The sequence below is a fragment of the Bos indicus genome, chromosome 7 (genome assembly GCF_029378745.1).
Source record: "Bos indicus isolate NIAB-ARS_2022 breed Sahiwal x Tharparkar chromosome 7, NIAB-ARS_B.indTharparkar_mat_pri_1.0, whole genome shotgun sequence".
NCBI lineage: Eukaryota > Metazoa > Chordata > Mammalia > Artiodactyla > Bovidae > Bos > Bos indicus.
The window spans coordinates 10,776,787-10,789,743 of NC_091766.1; the positions used below are offsets into that span (position 1 = coordinate 10,776,787).

The following is a 12,957-nucleotide window of genomic DNA, read 5'->3' on the forward strand; positions in this document are numbered from 1 at the left end:
GGTTAGGAAACATAGGGAGATGGGACTTCTGAGAAAGACCAGGCTCAACCAAATTTCATCCAGTCTGATAGGTATTTTGATCTTATCCTGACAAGTCCATCTGACAAGGAGATTTTTTTTTTAACTAAAGAATTCTTAAATTTCTTTTCTTTCTTTCAAAGAAAATATTTATCTTTCTATGGTCTCATGTATCATTTCTAAAATATTACCTTTCCAAGTTACTTTAAAAGATCTTTGATTTTTCACAGAGCTAGGACAAATAATTTCACAATTTGTATGGAAACATAACAAACTTTGAGTAGCCAAAATAATCTTGAGAAAGAAGAATGGAACTGGAGGAATCAACCTTCCTGACTTCAGACTATGCTATAAAGCTACAGTCATCAACACAGTATGGTACTGGCACAAAGACAGAAATATAGATCAATGGAATAAAATAGAAAGCCCAGAGATAAATCCATTCACATATGGACACCTTATCTTTGACTAAGGAGGCAAAAATATATAATGGAGAAAAGACAATCTCTTTAACAAGTGGTGTTGGGAAAACTGGCTGACCACCCATACAAGAATGAAACTAGAGCACTTTCTAACACCGTGCACAAAAATAAACTCAAAATGGATTAAAGATCTAAACATAAGACCAGAAACTATAAAACTCTTAGAAGAAAACATAGGTAGAACAGTCTCTGACATAAATCACAGCAGGATCCTCTATGACCCACCTCCCAGAGTAAAGGAAATAAAAACAAAATAAACAAATTGGGCCTAATTAAACTTAAAAGCTTTCGCACAATGAAGGAAACTATAAACAAGGTGAAAAGGCAGCCTTCAGAATGGGAGAAAATAATAGCAAATGAAGCAACTGACAACAAAGAATTGAACTCCAAAATATACAAACAGCTCATACAGCTCAATACCAGAAAAACAAATGACCCAATCAAAAACTGGGCCAAAGAACTAAACAGACATTTCTCCAAAGAAGACCTATAGATGGTTAACAAACACAGGAAAAGATACTCAATATTGCTCATTATCAGAAAATGCTAATCAAAACCTCAATGAGATACCATCTCACACCTTTCAGCATGGCTGCCATCAGAAAGTCTACAAACAATAAGTGCTGGAGAGGGTGTGAAGAAAAGGGAACCCTCTTATACTGTTGGTGGAAATGCAAACTAGTATGGCCACTGTTCTCTATGGAGAACAGTGTGGAGATTCCTTAAAAAGCTGGAAATAGAACTGCCATATGACCCAGCATCCCACTGCTGGGCATACACACCAAAGAAACCAGAATTGAAAGAAACACGTGTACCCCAGTGTTCATTGCTGCACTGTTTACAATAGCTAGGGCATGGAAATAACCTAGATGTCCATTGGCAGATGAATGGATAAGGAAGTTGTGGTACATATACTGAATGGAAAATTACTCAGCTATAAAAAAGAATGCATTTGTGTCAGTTCTAATGAGGGGGATGAAGTTGGAGCCTATTATATAGAGTGAAATAAGTCAGAAAGAGAAACACCAATATAGGATATTAATGCATATATATAGAATGTAGTGGAGAAGGCAATGGCACCTCACTCCAGCACTCTTGCCTGGAAAATCCCATGGACAGAGGAGCCTGGTAGGCTGTAGTCCATGGGATCGCTAAGAGTCAGACACGACTGAGCGACTTCACTTTCACTTTTCACTTTCATGCATTGGAGAAGGAAATGGCAACCCACTCCAGTGTTCTTGCCTGGAAAATCCCAGGGACGGGGGAGCCTGGTAGGCTACCGTCTATGGGGTCACATAGAGTCGGACATGACTGAAGTGACTTAGCATAGCATAGCAGCATAGCATAGAATGTAGAAAGATGGTAATGATGACCCTATTTGCAAGACAGCTAAAGAGAGGCAGAGGTAAAGAACAGACTTTTGGACTATGTGGGAGAAGGTGAAAGTGGGGTGATTTGAGAGACGAGCATTGAAACATGTATATTACATATGTAAAATAGATGACCAGTGCAAGTCTGATGCATGAAACAGGCCACTCAGAACCAGTGCTCTGGGACAACCCAGAGGGATGTGGAAGGGAGACATGGGAGTGGGGTTCAGGATGGGGAGACCTATGTACATCCATGGCTGATTCATGTTAATGTATGGCAAAAGCCACCCCAATACTGTAAAGTGATTAGCCTCCAATTAAAATGAATTAATTAATTTTAAAAAGATCTTTGGAGGGATTCCCTGGCAGTCCAGTGGTTAAGACTTGGCACTTTCACTGCTCTGCGCCCAGCTTCAGTCCCTGCTCAGGAAATTAAGATCCCTCAAGCTGTGCAGAGTGGCAGGAAAAAAATCATTTGAACTGTATCTTCTTATTGCATGGAAAACCTGAAGTGTTATTCTTTGAGCCATTAAGTGAGAACAAAAGATACTTAGTTGTGTGTGTTTCAAGAAATTCATCATGTCATCAGTGTGAAAGAAGTCATGGTGGTGGACTTATTGGTTACTCAATTCCTGCAAATCCGGAATTTTACTGTGTCCCAAGGACTGATGTTGAAGCTGAAACTCCAATACTTTGGGCACCTGATGCGAAGAGCTGACTCATTTGAAAAGACCCTGATTCTAGGAAAGATTGAGAGCAGGAGAAGAAGGGGATGACCGAGGATAAGATAGTTGGATGGCATCACCGACTCAGTGGACATGGGTTTAGGTGGACTCCGGGAGTTGGAGATGGACAAGGAGGCCTGGCGTATTGCAGTTCATGAGGTCACAAAGAGTCGGACATGACTGAGCAACTGAACTGAACTGAACAGTGCATTCAAAAAAACTGTAAACACCTAAGACAAATCATAATGGAAAATAATATAAAAAGAATGTATATATGTGCATAACTCAGTCATCTTGCTGTATCTAATTATTAGAGAAACCTTGCCCCACTAAGAGCAGCCTTTTGTGGCCACTAACCATGAAACAAAATTAAAGTTTAAAAGGAATTGCAGGTTATGATGGGGCTACAAAGAAAGTCCATCTAAAAGAGGGGTCATGTTGGGCACTCCCAGATGTCAATCTTGTCCTTGTCCTGCAGGTCCTATGGTAGTAGGGCTTATCTCCACACCTGGGATGGGAAAGTTGCTGGATAAAGTCCCCCTGGTCCTGGATACTGAGGAACAGGCAATTGCACATGAGACATACAGGGGTTTGCTGTGGGAAGTCTCCCCCATCCTGATGTCAGATGGTATATCCACCTTTATCAGCAACAATAACACCCAGAACCTCAGCTCCCCTGTCACCTTGGTCTTCCAACATGTGAGTCCTGCTGGGATGGAACTGTGGATGTGGAAGAGTCCTGAGTCCTGGGCAGAGCCTTGGGTTTCAGAGGGCTCCCCCACAAGTGCATCATATCCCCAGGAAAGCCTAGCATAAGCTAGCTCTGGGTCAGCATTTCTGAGCAATAGACCCACCAGCTCACACCTACTTCCTGTCCCTATAGTCAGTGATCCTTGGGCCAAAGAAGAATGCATACTGCATCTTCTGGGAGTGTGGCCAGAATGTAAGTGGTCACCAGGCCACCAGAGGCTGCAAGATGGTGGGAACCACCTGCCAGTGCACCCACCTCAGCAGCTTTGCTGTCCTCATGGCCCACTATGATGTGCAGAGGAGAACCCTCAGAGTGGCTACATTCAATGTGTGCTGCTGGGTAACAAATTCCCACCCATGTAAAACAAGAAAAAATTAAATCTTGCATGGTACAACTGGGATGGATGCTCAGATTTTTACAATGCTGAAATCATTCTGTCCACCTGGACTGCATTCTTATTGAGGCTCGGAATCCTCATCCAACCCTCTGACTTCTGGCAAGGTTCAGTTCCCTGTGGTTGTTGGACTGAGGTCTCATTGTCTTCCTATCTGTCAGCAAGGGAGCTGGTATAGCTCTCAGGGCCTATATGTGTTCCTTCTCAGGTGGCCTCTCCTGGACCCTCTCACAGTGTCTCTATCTGGAAGCCACCAGGAGAAGCTCCCTTACATGAAAACTCTCTAAACTTTGAATGTTTTCTCCAAAAACAAAGAAAGCTCAGTTTGTGTTTTTGCTTTTTTTTTTTTGTAGAGGAAGTTCTTTTTTTGTTTGTTTGTTTGTTTGTTTTTCTCAAACTGGAGGATAATTGCTTTACAATGTTGTTTTGGCTTCAGTGATAAAACAATGTGAATTAGCCATGGTGGTTTAGTCTCTAAGTCATCTCCAACTCTTGCAACCCAATAGGCTGTAGCCCCCAAGACTGCTTTTCCATGGACTTTCCCAGGAAAGAATACTGGAGTGGGTAGCCATTCTCTTCTCCATGGGATCTTCCCAACCCTGGGATGAAACCTGTGTCTCATGTCTCCTGTGTTCTTTACTGCATTCTTTATCACCACCTTGGAAGCCCACCCAGATTCGCATTTGATTTCAAACCTGGAAGTGGTTATGTATACCACAGGGGACAGTGACATGGTTGTCAATAGAATTCTCAATACCATGAGAGTCTTCTGGAATTGAGTGCACAAGGGCTGTAGAAAGAAAGATTTGATGATGGCAGAGGTCAGAGGGGACCAGAGGAACCAGTGAGTACAGGTGAGTCAGGAGCAATCTTTGCCTCTTCACCTGACCAAGTGAGCTGCTTACTTTCTCTGGTTCATCAAAACCAACACTCTCTGGCAACCTGAAACAATGGGGAATTTACTGAAATACAAATGGCACTCACATGAACGTAAGCATGAAATGACTGTAGCACAAAATGCTTAAGAATCACAGGAGCCCCCAGAAGTTTGAACAACAATCCAAGGCCATGTTTCCTACAGCCATGTGACTAGATGTCAAAATATCCATACTTAATACACAATTTTACATTTATTGAAGAGTTAAAATATTGGGGCTTTGAATGCCAAGACAATAAGAAAGGAACCATCTCCATCTCACTTCGAACTCCAGACACTGAATTCCTCTTGGTCCAAAAACCAAAGTTGGCTTCTCCTGCACGTGTCAATAGATGTTTTACACAGTAAATACAATCTATGTATTTCTTATTTGATCCTTCTTTTTTCACACATCTGATAGATTATTCTCTTGAGTCTACAAAGAGATTCTCCATTATTTTTTGACCATGTGGCATTCTGTTGGATAAACTACATATCAAGGCTCTTATAGTGAGTGTTTTTGTTAGATCATTTGCTAATACAAATAATGTTGCAACTGTTTACACTTACTTCATTGATCTCATTTTTGATTATGCAGTTAGGTTGGATACTGCGTCAAATTCACAACTGCATGTTTGTAGATACTTCCATATTTCAACATCTTGAGGTCACTCCATCGACCCTGACAACAGTAGTATGTGTGTGTGTGCTCACTTTTGGTGAACTCTGTTGTGATTCCATGTACTGTAGCCTGCAAGCTCCTCTATCCATGGGATTTTCTGGGCAAGAACACTAGAGTGCATTGCCATGTCCACTTCCAGGATCTTGCCAACCTAGGGGTCAAACTCACATCTCTTGCATTTCTTGCATTGGCAGGCAGATTTTTTATCCTGAGCCACATATTTCCCTACAGCCTCACCACAAGGTTATTATCCAATTTTGTACTTTTACCCATCTGAGAGGAAAATAGCATATCTAGGGAAAGGTGTGTATCTTTGTATCCTTTTTATTATTAGTGAAAGGGAACATCTTTCTTTATGAGTCAGTAATATTTCAATCTCTGGAAACAATTTGTTCATATCCTTGGTATATTTTTCTATTAGCTTGTAGTACTTTTCTTATGGGTTGGGGGACACTCTTAAGATATGCTGTTGGTGAAACTAAAGACTCTCAAGTCTTACAGTACATCAAAAATCATCTGGAGGGCTTGTTATTTATTTGACATTTTACTGATAAATGTCATACCTAACCTAGGACCCAGCATACCAATTCATGCCCATATCTTTATTCATGAACTTCCCACTACCCTCATCCACACTACTGTACCTGGTGAAATCAGGTTCACTGATTTCAGGTTCACTGATTTCCACTTATCACATCTTTTAAGAAGCCAGGGAGGTCCTTTGTTTTCTTTTCATTAACACAGAGAGAATCATCTGGACAGAGAATGCTCTAGGTCATTTCATGGAGAGCAAAAAGATAGGGACATCATTGGAGGGACCAGGCCAGAGGGACCTCCCATTTCACAAATATAATTGACCATTTGTATTTGTCTTCCCACTAGATGGTAAGGTTTGTGAAATCAGAAATCTTGCCTGTGTTATTTTTAATGCACAGGGTCAGCACAAAGCCATGTGCACAAAACATCCACAGTAATATCAGTTGATTGAAACTGGGGATATTTATTCAACATCATAAGGTTACTGAGATGTTGATAAGGATTGCATTGAATCTATAGGTCAATTTGCTGCAATGCTACCATTTTAACAGTATTGTCTTCTGATCCATGAATGTGGCATGTTGATCCATTTCTTTGGGTCTTCTTTGACTTCTTTTGACAATCTTCTTTAGTTTTCGGTGTAAAAGTTTTGCAGTTTCTAACAAAGTGTCATTTTTACATATTCCTTCTCAGGAGACTTAAATTAACGGCTAAATCAGATGATCTTGTATCCTGTTCGGAAAGGAAAATTCTGAACCGTCATCTCTGGGCAAAACTTTTAAAATATGTTTTCATGTTTGTTAAAGGAACTCTTCACAGAACCATTGTGTAAGGAAGTATGATGGGAATTGTTGATATTTAGATTGCTGGGAGAATTTTGCTTTTCTACTCCATATGGTATGCTCACCTCACTCTTGGCATAGTCAAAGGGCTCTGATGTAATTCCCCAGTTGCCTTAGATTAAATCACCTGCTTCAACCTTTTTCTACAAAGTTCCTCAAGTTTGTAGGTATATGAAGATATTTGAAGGTATATGACAAGGAAAATGAGCTTCAGAAAACTGACTTAAAATACCATAAGACAGGAAAGTAAGATTCAAATATATACATGGAGGGTAAACAATTGCTATGGTGTCCCAAATTTTTCCTGGGTTATGTCCTAAAAACACTTGAGTTACAAGCAAGCAGGACAGTTGGTTTCAATACATACATGCTTCAACTTCTTCACCCTCAAACTTATGCATGAGAAAAATATATTTTACTACTCACCATATGTGTGGGTGTTTGTAAGTCGCTCCATAGTGTCTGACTCTTTGTGACCCCATAGTCCATAGCCCACCAGGCTCTTCTGCCCATGGAATTCTCCAGGCAAGAATACTGGAGTGGATAGCTATTCCTTTCTTCAGGGGATCTTCCTGACCCACGGATTGATGTCAGGCCTCCTGCATTGCAGGCAGATTCTTTACCATCTGAGCCACCATGGAAGCTCAGTACACACCATGTACTGCACTAAATTAAAAGATCTAGTTTCTAATTTCACAGAGCTTACATGTTAAAGAAAAGGTTTTGTTAAGAATGAAATCAGAATCCTGTAAATAAATAAAATCTCTACATCCTTACATTTGTAAGGTGTGCTGGATTAGAAAGAGTATATTGCTACTGCACATTTTTTAAGTTTTACTTACATGTATAACAAACTATTTCATTCTCAGAATGAGATCTTAGCAAGATCCAAGACAAGTGGGACATAGAAATGTCCCATGGACATCCACTGACCAGATTTGTATCAATTTAAACCAAATGGAAAATGACTTTAAATGATCATAACGTGTTAAATTTAAAATATCCATGAGTACATAATGATACTTAACATATTTGAAAATAAGTGTAGAAGATATGACAGAAGTAGATAATGACAATTTTTCAGTATCCAGTAAATCACCACTAAAAGCACTGGGGGAAATCTTGTTGAAAAACTGGCCAATCTCACAATGCTAAAGAATTCTCTTAAGTGATTATTGATTTATTACAAGGACCAAAGTGTATTTTTGTAATGTTAGATCAGATAGGCACCAAATGAACTTAATGATCAATCTTAACATCAATAATATCAGTCTAATGTTATATATTTCCTGATAAGACATGAACTGAAAACATCCCGTTTGTGCTAAATAAAGGTTTGTGTCCATATCATAAGTGTGTGTGTGTGTGTGTGTGTGTGTGTGTGTGTGTGTGTGCTGTTGCTTCAGTCATGTCCAGCCCTCCAGGCTCCTCTCCAGGCAAGAATACAGAGTGGGTTGCCTCTAGTATTGATCTCTTCCAGGGCATCTTTCTGATTGAGGGATCGAACCCTCATCTGCCTGTGTCTTCCTGCATTGCAGGCAGATTCTTTACCCACTAAGCCATTGGGGAAGCCCAGTCAATTTAACCTATATCTAATTGTCACGCGAGTGTATGTTCCTTGGTTCTTTGTCTCGTCACAACAAAGATTTGGAGCAATGGACATTAAAGCCCTCGGCGCATCACAGCTCTTGGGTCTTGGACAAACCGTGTTACAGCTCTTAGGCAAATCAGAGTTACAGCTCCATTTTATTTAGAAGATAGCAGGAGAATCCAAGACTCGAAGAGAAGGGAGTGGAGGAGTGCGTGGGGAGGGAGAAAGAGAGAGAGAGAAAGAGAGAGAGAGAAAAAGAGAGAGCGTGCGCATGCACGCGGGAGAGAGAGTCCTTGAGAAAGCTCTTTGGCTCCTCCTTTTATATGTTTTTTTCCTCCACCTGGGCCTGCCCTATGCAAATTGGGCTTAGCCAGGAGTGCTGTTTGTTCTGCCTGAAGTTTTCACTCTGGTCCTCAGACCTTCCTTTGACTGTCCTTGTCTTTTAGCCACCGCCATTTTGGACTCCTTTTCCCTATTCTACCTACCTAACATAATCTAACCTTTAGACCGAGGCTTAGCAAATCCAGGAAGCTGCCTGTCTTGAGTGCTTGTGAAACAGTCTGCATTGCGGGCTGATTCTTTACCCACTATGCCATCGGAGAAGCCCAATCAATTTAACCTATATCTAATCTAACCTTTAGACCGAGGCTTAGCAAATCCAGGAAGCTGCCTGTCTTGCAAATAAACTCTTACTGATTCAGAACCACACTGTTCACTGGTTTATTGTGCTTAGTTGCTTTCAGGCTACAGTGTGAAGTTGAGTGCTTGTGAAACAGTCTGAAAGACCACAAAGCCAAAATTGTTTACTATCTGGCCCGTTCTAGAAAAACCTTTCTGGTACCTGTTCTTTGAGACCAGACTTTCAGTACACATGAAACACAGGGGAAAGACACACAAGTTAAATAACCAGTCTGTTGTTCCATGTCCAGTTCTAACTGTTGCTTCCTGACCTGCATACAGATTTCTCAGGAGTTTTGCTAAGAAAATGCACTGGTCATAGCAAACACCCTCCTCCAACAACACAAGACAAGACTCTATACATGGACATCACCAGATGGTCAACACCGAAATCAGATTGATTATATTCTTTGCAGCCAAAGATGGAGAAGCTCTATACAGTCAACAAAAACAAGACCAGGAGCTGACTGTGGCTCAGATCATGAACTCCTTTTTACCAAATTCAGACTTAAATTGAAGAAAGTAGGGAAAACCACTAGACCATTCAGGTATGACCTAAATCAAGTCCCTTATGATTATACAGTGGAAGTGAGAAATAGATTTAAGTGCCTAAATCTGATAGATAGACTGCCTGATGAACTATGGAATGAGGTTCGTGACATCGTACAGGAGACAGGGATCAAGACCATCCCCATGGAAAAGAAATGCAAAAAAGCAAAATGGCTGTCTGGGGAGGCCTTACAAATAGCTGTGAAAAGACGAGAAGTGAAAAGCAAAGGAGAAAAGGAAAGATATAAGCATCTGAATGCAGAATTCCAAAGAATAGCAAGGAGAGATAAGAAAGCCTTCCTCAGCAATCAATGCAAGGAAATAGAGGAAAACAACAGAAGGGGAAAGACTAGAGATCTCTTCAAGAAAAATTAGAGATACCAAGGGAATATTTCATGCAAAGATGGGCTCGATAAAGGACAGAAATAGTATGGAACTAATACAAGCAGAAGTTATTAAGAAGAGATGGCAAGAATCCACAGGAGAACTGTACAAAAAAGATCTTCACGACCCAGATAGTCACGATGGTGTGATCACTGACCTAGAGCCAGACATCCTGGAATGTGAAGTCAAGTGGGCCTTAGAAAGCATCACTACGAACAAAGCTAGTGGAGGTGATGGAATTCCAGTTGAGCTATTTCAAATCCTGAAAGATGATGCTGTGAAAGTGCTGCACTCAATATGCCAGCAAATTTGGAAAACTCAGCAGTGGCCACAGGACTGGAAAAGGTCAGTTTTCAGTCCAATCCCAAAGAAAGGCAATAAAAAAAGAATGCTCAAACTACCGCACAATTGCTTCAGCAATACATGAACCATGAACTTCCTGATGTTCAAGCTGCTTTTAGAAAAGGCAGAGGAACCAGAGATCAAATTGCCAACATCTGCTGGATCATCGAAAAAGCAAGAGAGTTCCAGAAAAACATATATTTCTGCTTTATTGACTATAAAGCCTTTGACTGTGTGGATCACAGTAAACTGTGGAAAATTCTGAAAGAGATAGGAATACCAGACCACCTGACCTGCCTCTTGAGAAATCTGTATGCAGGTCAGAAATGCAAAGGATCATAAGAGACTACTGTCAGCAACTATATGCCAATAAAATGGACAACGTGGAAGAAGTGGACAAATTCTTAGAAAAGTACAACTTTCCAAAACTGGACCAGGAAGAAATAGAAAATCTTAACAGACCCATCACAAGCACGGAAATTGAAACTGTAATCAGAAATCTTCCAGCAAACAAAAGCCCAGGTCCAGACGGCTTCACAGTTGAATTCTACCAAAAATTTAGAGAAGAGCTAACACCTATCCTGCTCAAACTCTTCCAGAAAATTGCAGAGGAAGGTAAACTTCCAAACTCATTCTATGAGGCCACCATCACCCTAATACCAAAACCTGACAAAGATGCCACAAAAAAAGAAAACTACAGGCCAATATCACTGATGAACAAAATTCTAGCAATCAGAATCCAACAACACATTAAAAAGATCATACACCATGACCAAGTGGGCTTTATCCCAAGGATGCAAGTATTCTTCAATATCCACAAATCAAACAACACACCACATTAACAAATTGAAAAATAAAAACCATATGATTATCTCAATAGATGCAGAGAAAGCCTTTGACAAAATTCAACATCCATTTATGATAAAAACTCTCCATAAAGCAGGAATAGAAGAAATATACCTCAACATAATAAAAGCTATATATGACAAACCCACAACAAACATTATCCTCAAGGGTGAAAAATGGAAAGCATTTCCTCTAAAGTCAGGAACAAGACAAGGGTGCCCACTTTCACCATTACTATTCGACATAGTTTTGGAAGTTTTGGCCACAGTAATCAGAGCAGAAAAAGAAATAACAGGAATCCAAGTTGGAAAAGAAGGAGTAAAACTCTCACTGTTTGCAGATGACATGATCCTCTACATAGAGAACCCTAAAGACTCCACCAGAAAATTGTTAGAACTAATCAATGAATACAGTAAAGTTGCAGGATATAAAATCAACACACAGAAATCCCTTGCATTCCTATACACTAATAATGAGAAAATAGAAAGAGAAATTAAGGAAACAATTCCATTCACCATTGCATCGAAAAGAATAAAATACTTAGGAATGTATCTACCTAAAGAAACTAAAGACCTATACATGGAAAACTATAAAACACTGGTGAAAGAAATCAAAGAGGACACTAATAGATGGAGAAATATACCATGTTTATGGATCGGAAGAATTAATATAGTGAAAATGAGTATACTACCCAAAGCAATCTATATGTTCTATGCAATCCCTATCAAGCTACCAATGGTATTTTCCACAGAACTAGAACAAATAGAACAAAACTAGAACAAACTTCACAGTTTGTATGGAAATACAAAAAACCTCGAATAGCCAAAGCAATCTTGAGAAAGAAGAATGGAACTGGAGGAATCAACCTTCCTGACTTCAGGCTCTACTACAAAGCCACAGTCATTAAGACAGGATGCTACTGGCACAAAGACAGAAATATAGATCAATGGAACAAAATAGAAAGCCCAGAGATAAATCCATGCACATATGAACACCTTATCTTTGACAAAGGAGGCAAGAATATACAATGGATTAAAAACAATCTCTTTCACAAGTGGTGCTGGGAAAACTGGTCAACCACTTGTAAAAGAATGAAACTACAACACTTTCTAACACCATACACAAAAATAAACTCAAAATGGATTAAAGATCTAAACGTAAGACCAGAAACTATAGAACTCCTAGAGGAGAACACAGGCAAAACACTCTCCGACATACATCACAGCAGGATCCTCTATGACCCACCTCCCAGAATATTGGAAATAAAAGCAAAAATAAACAAATGGGACCTAATTAAACTTAAAAGCTTCTGCACAACAAAGGAAACTATAAGCAAGGTGAAAAGACAGCCTTCAGAATGGGAGAAAATAATAGCAAATGAATCAACTGACAAACAACTAATCTCAAAAATATACAAGCAACTCCTACAGCTCAATTCCAGAAAAATAAATGACCCAATCAAAAAATGGGCCAAAGAACTAAATAGACATTTCTCCAAAGAAGACATACAGATGGCTAACGAACACATGAAAAGAAGCTCAACATCACTCATTATCAGAGAAATGCAAATCAAAACCACTATGAGGTACCATTTCACGCCAGTCAGAATGGCTGCTATCCGAAAGTCTACAAGCAATAAATGCTGGACAGGGTGTGGAGAAAAGGGAATCCTCTTACACTGTTGGTGGGAACAAAAACTAGTACAGCCACTAAGGAGAACAGTGTGGAGATTCCTTAAAAAACTGGAAATAGAACTGCCTTGTGATCCAGCAATCCCACTGCTGGGCATACACACTGAGGAAACAAGAATTGAAAGAGACACATGTACCCCAATGTTCATCGCAGCACTG

General features: G+C 40.0%; 1 protein-coding gene across 3 annotated transcripts in view; it reads left to right on the plus strand.

Annotated features, from left to right (window-relative positions):
* Window positions 1-10,388, plus strand: part of LOC139184057 (adhesion G protein-coupled receptor E2-like) — a 70,769-nt gene extending 60,381 nt beyond the window's left edge. The window contains exon 18 of one of the 3 annotated variants that reach the window (XM_070792653.1): window positions 249-10,388. In XM_070792653.1, coding sequence (XP_070648754.1) covers window positions 249-254 — 6 coding nt within the window. In that variant the 3' untranslated portion in view covers window positions 255-10,388. The remainder of the gene's footprint in view (window positions 1-248) is intronic. The other 2 variants (XM_070792652.1, XM_070792651.1) reach the window with 2 other exon arrangements.
* Window positions 10,389-12,957: the final 2,569 nt, after the last annotated feature.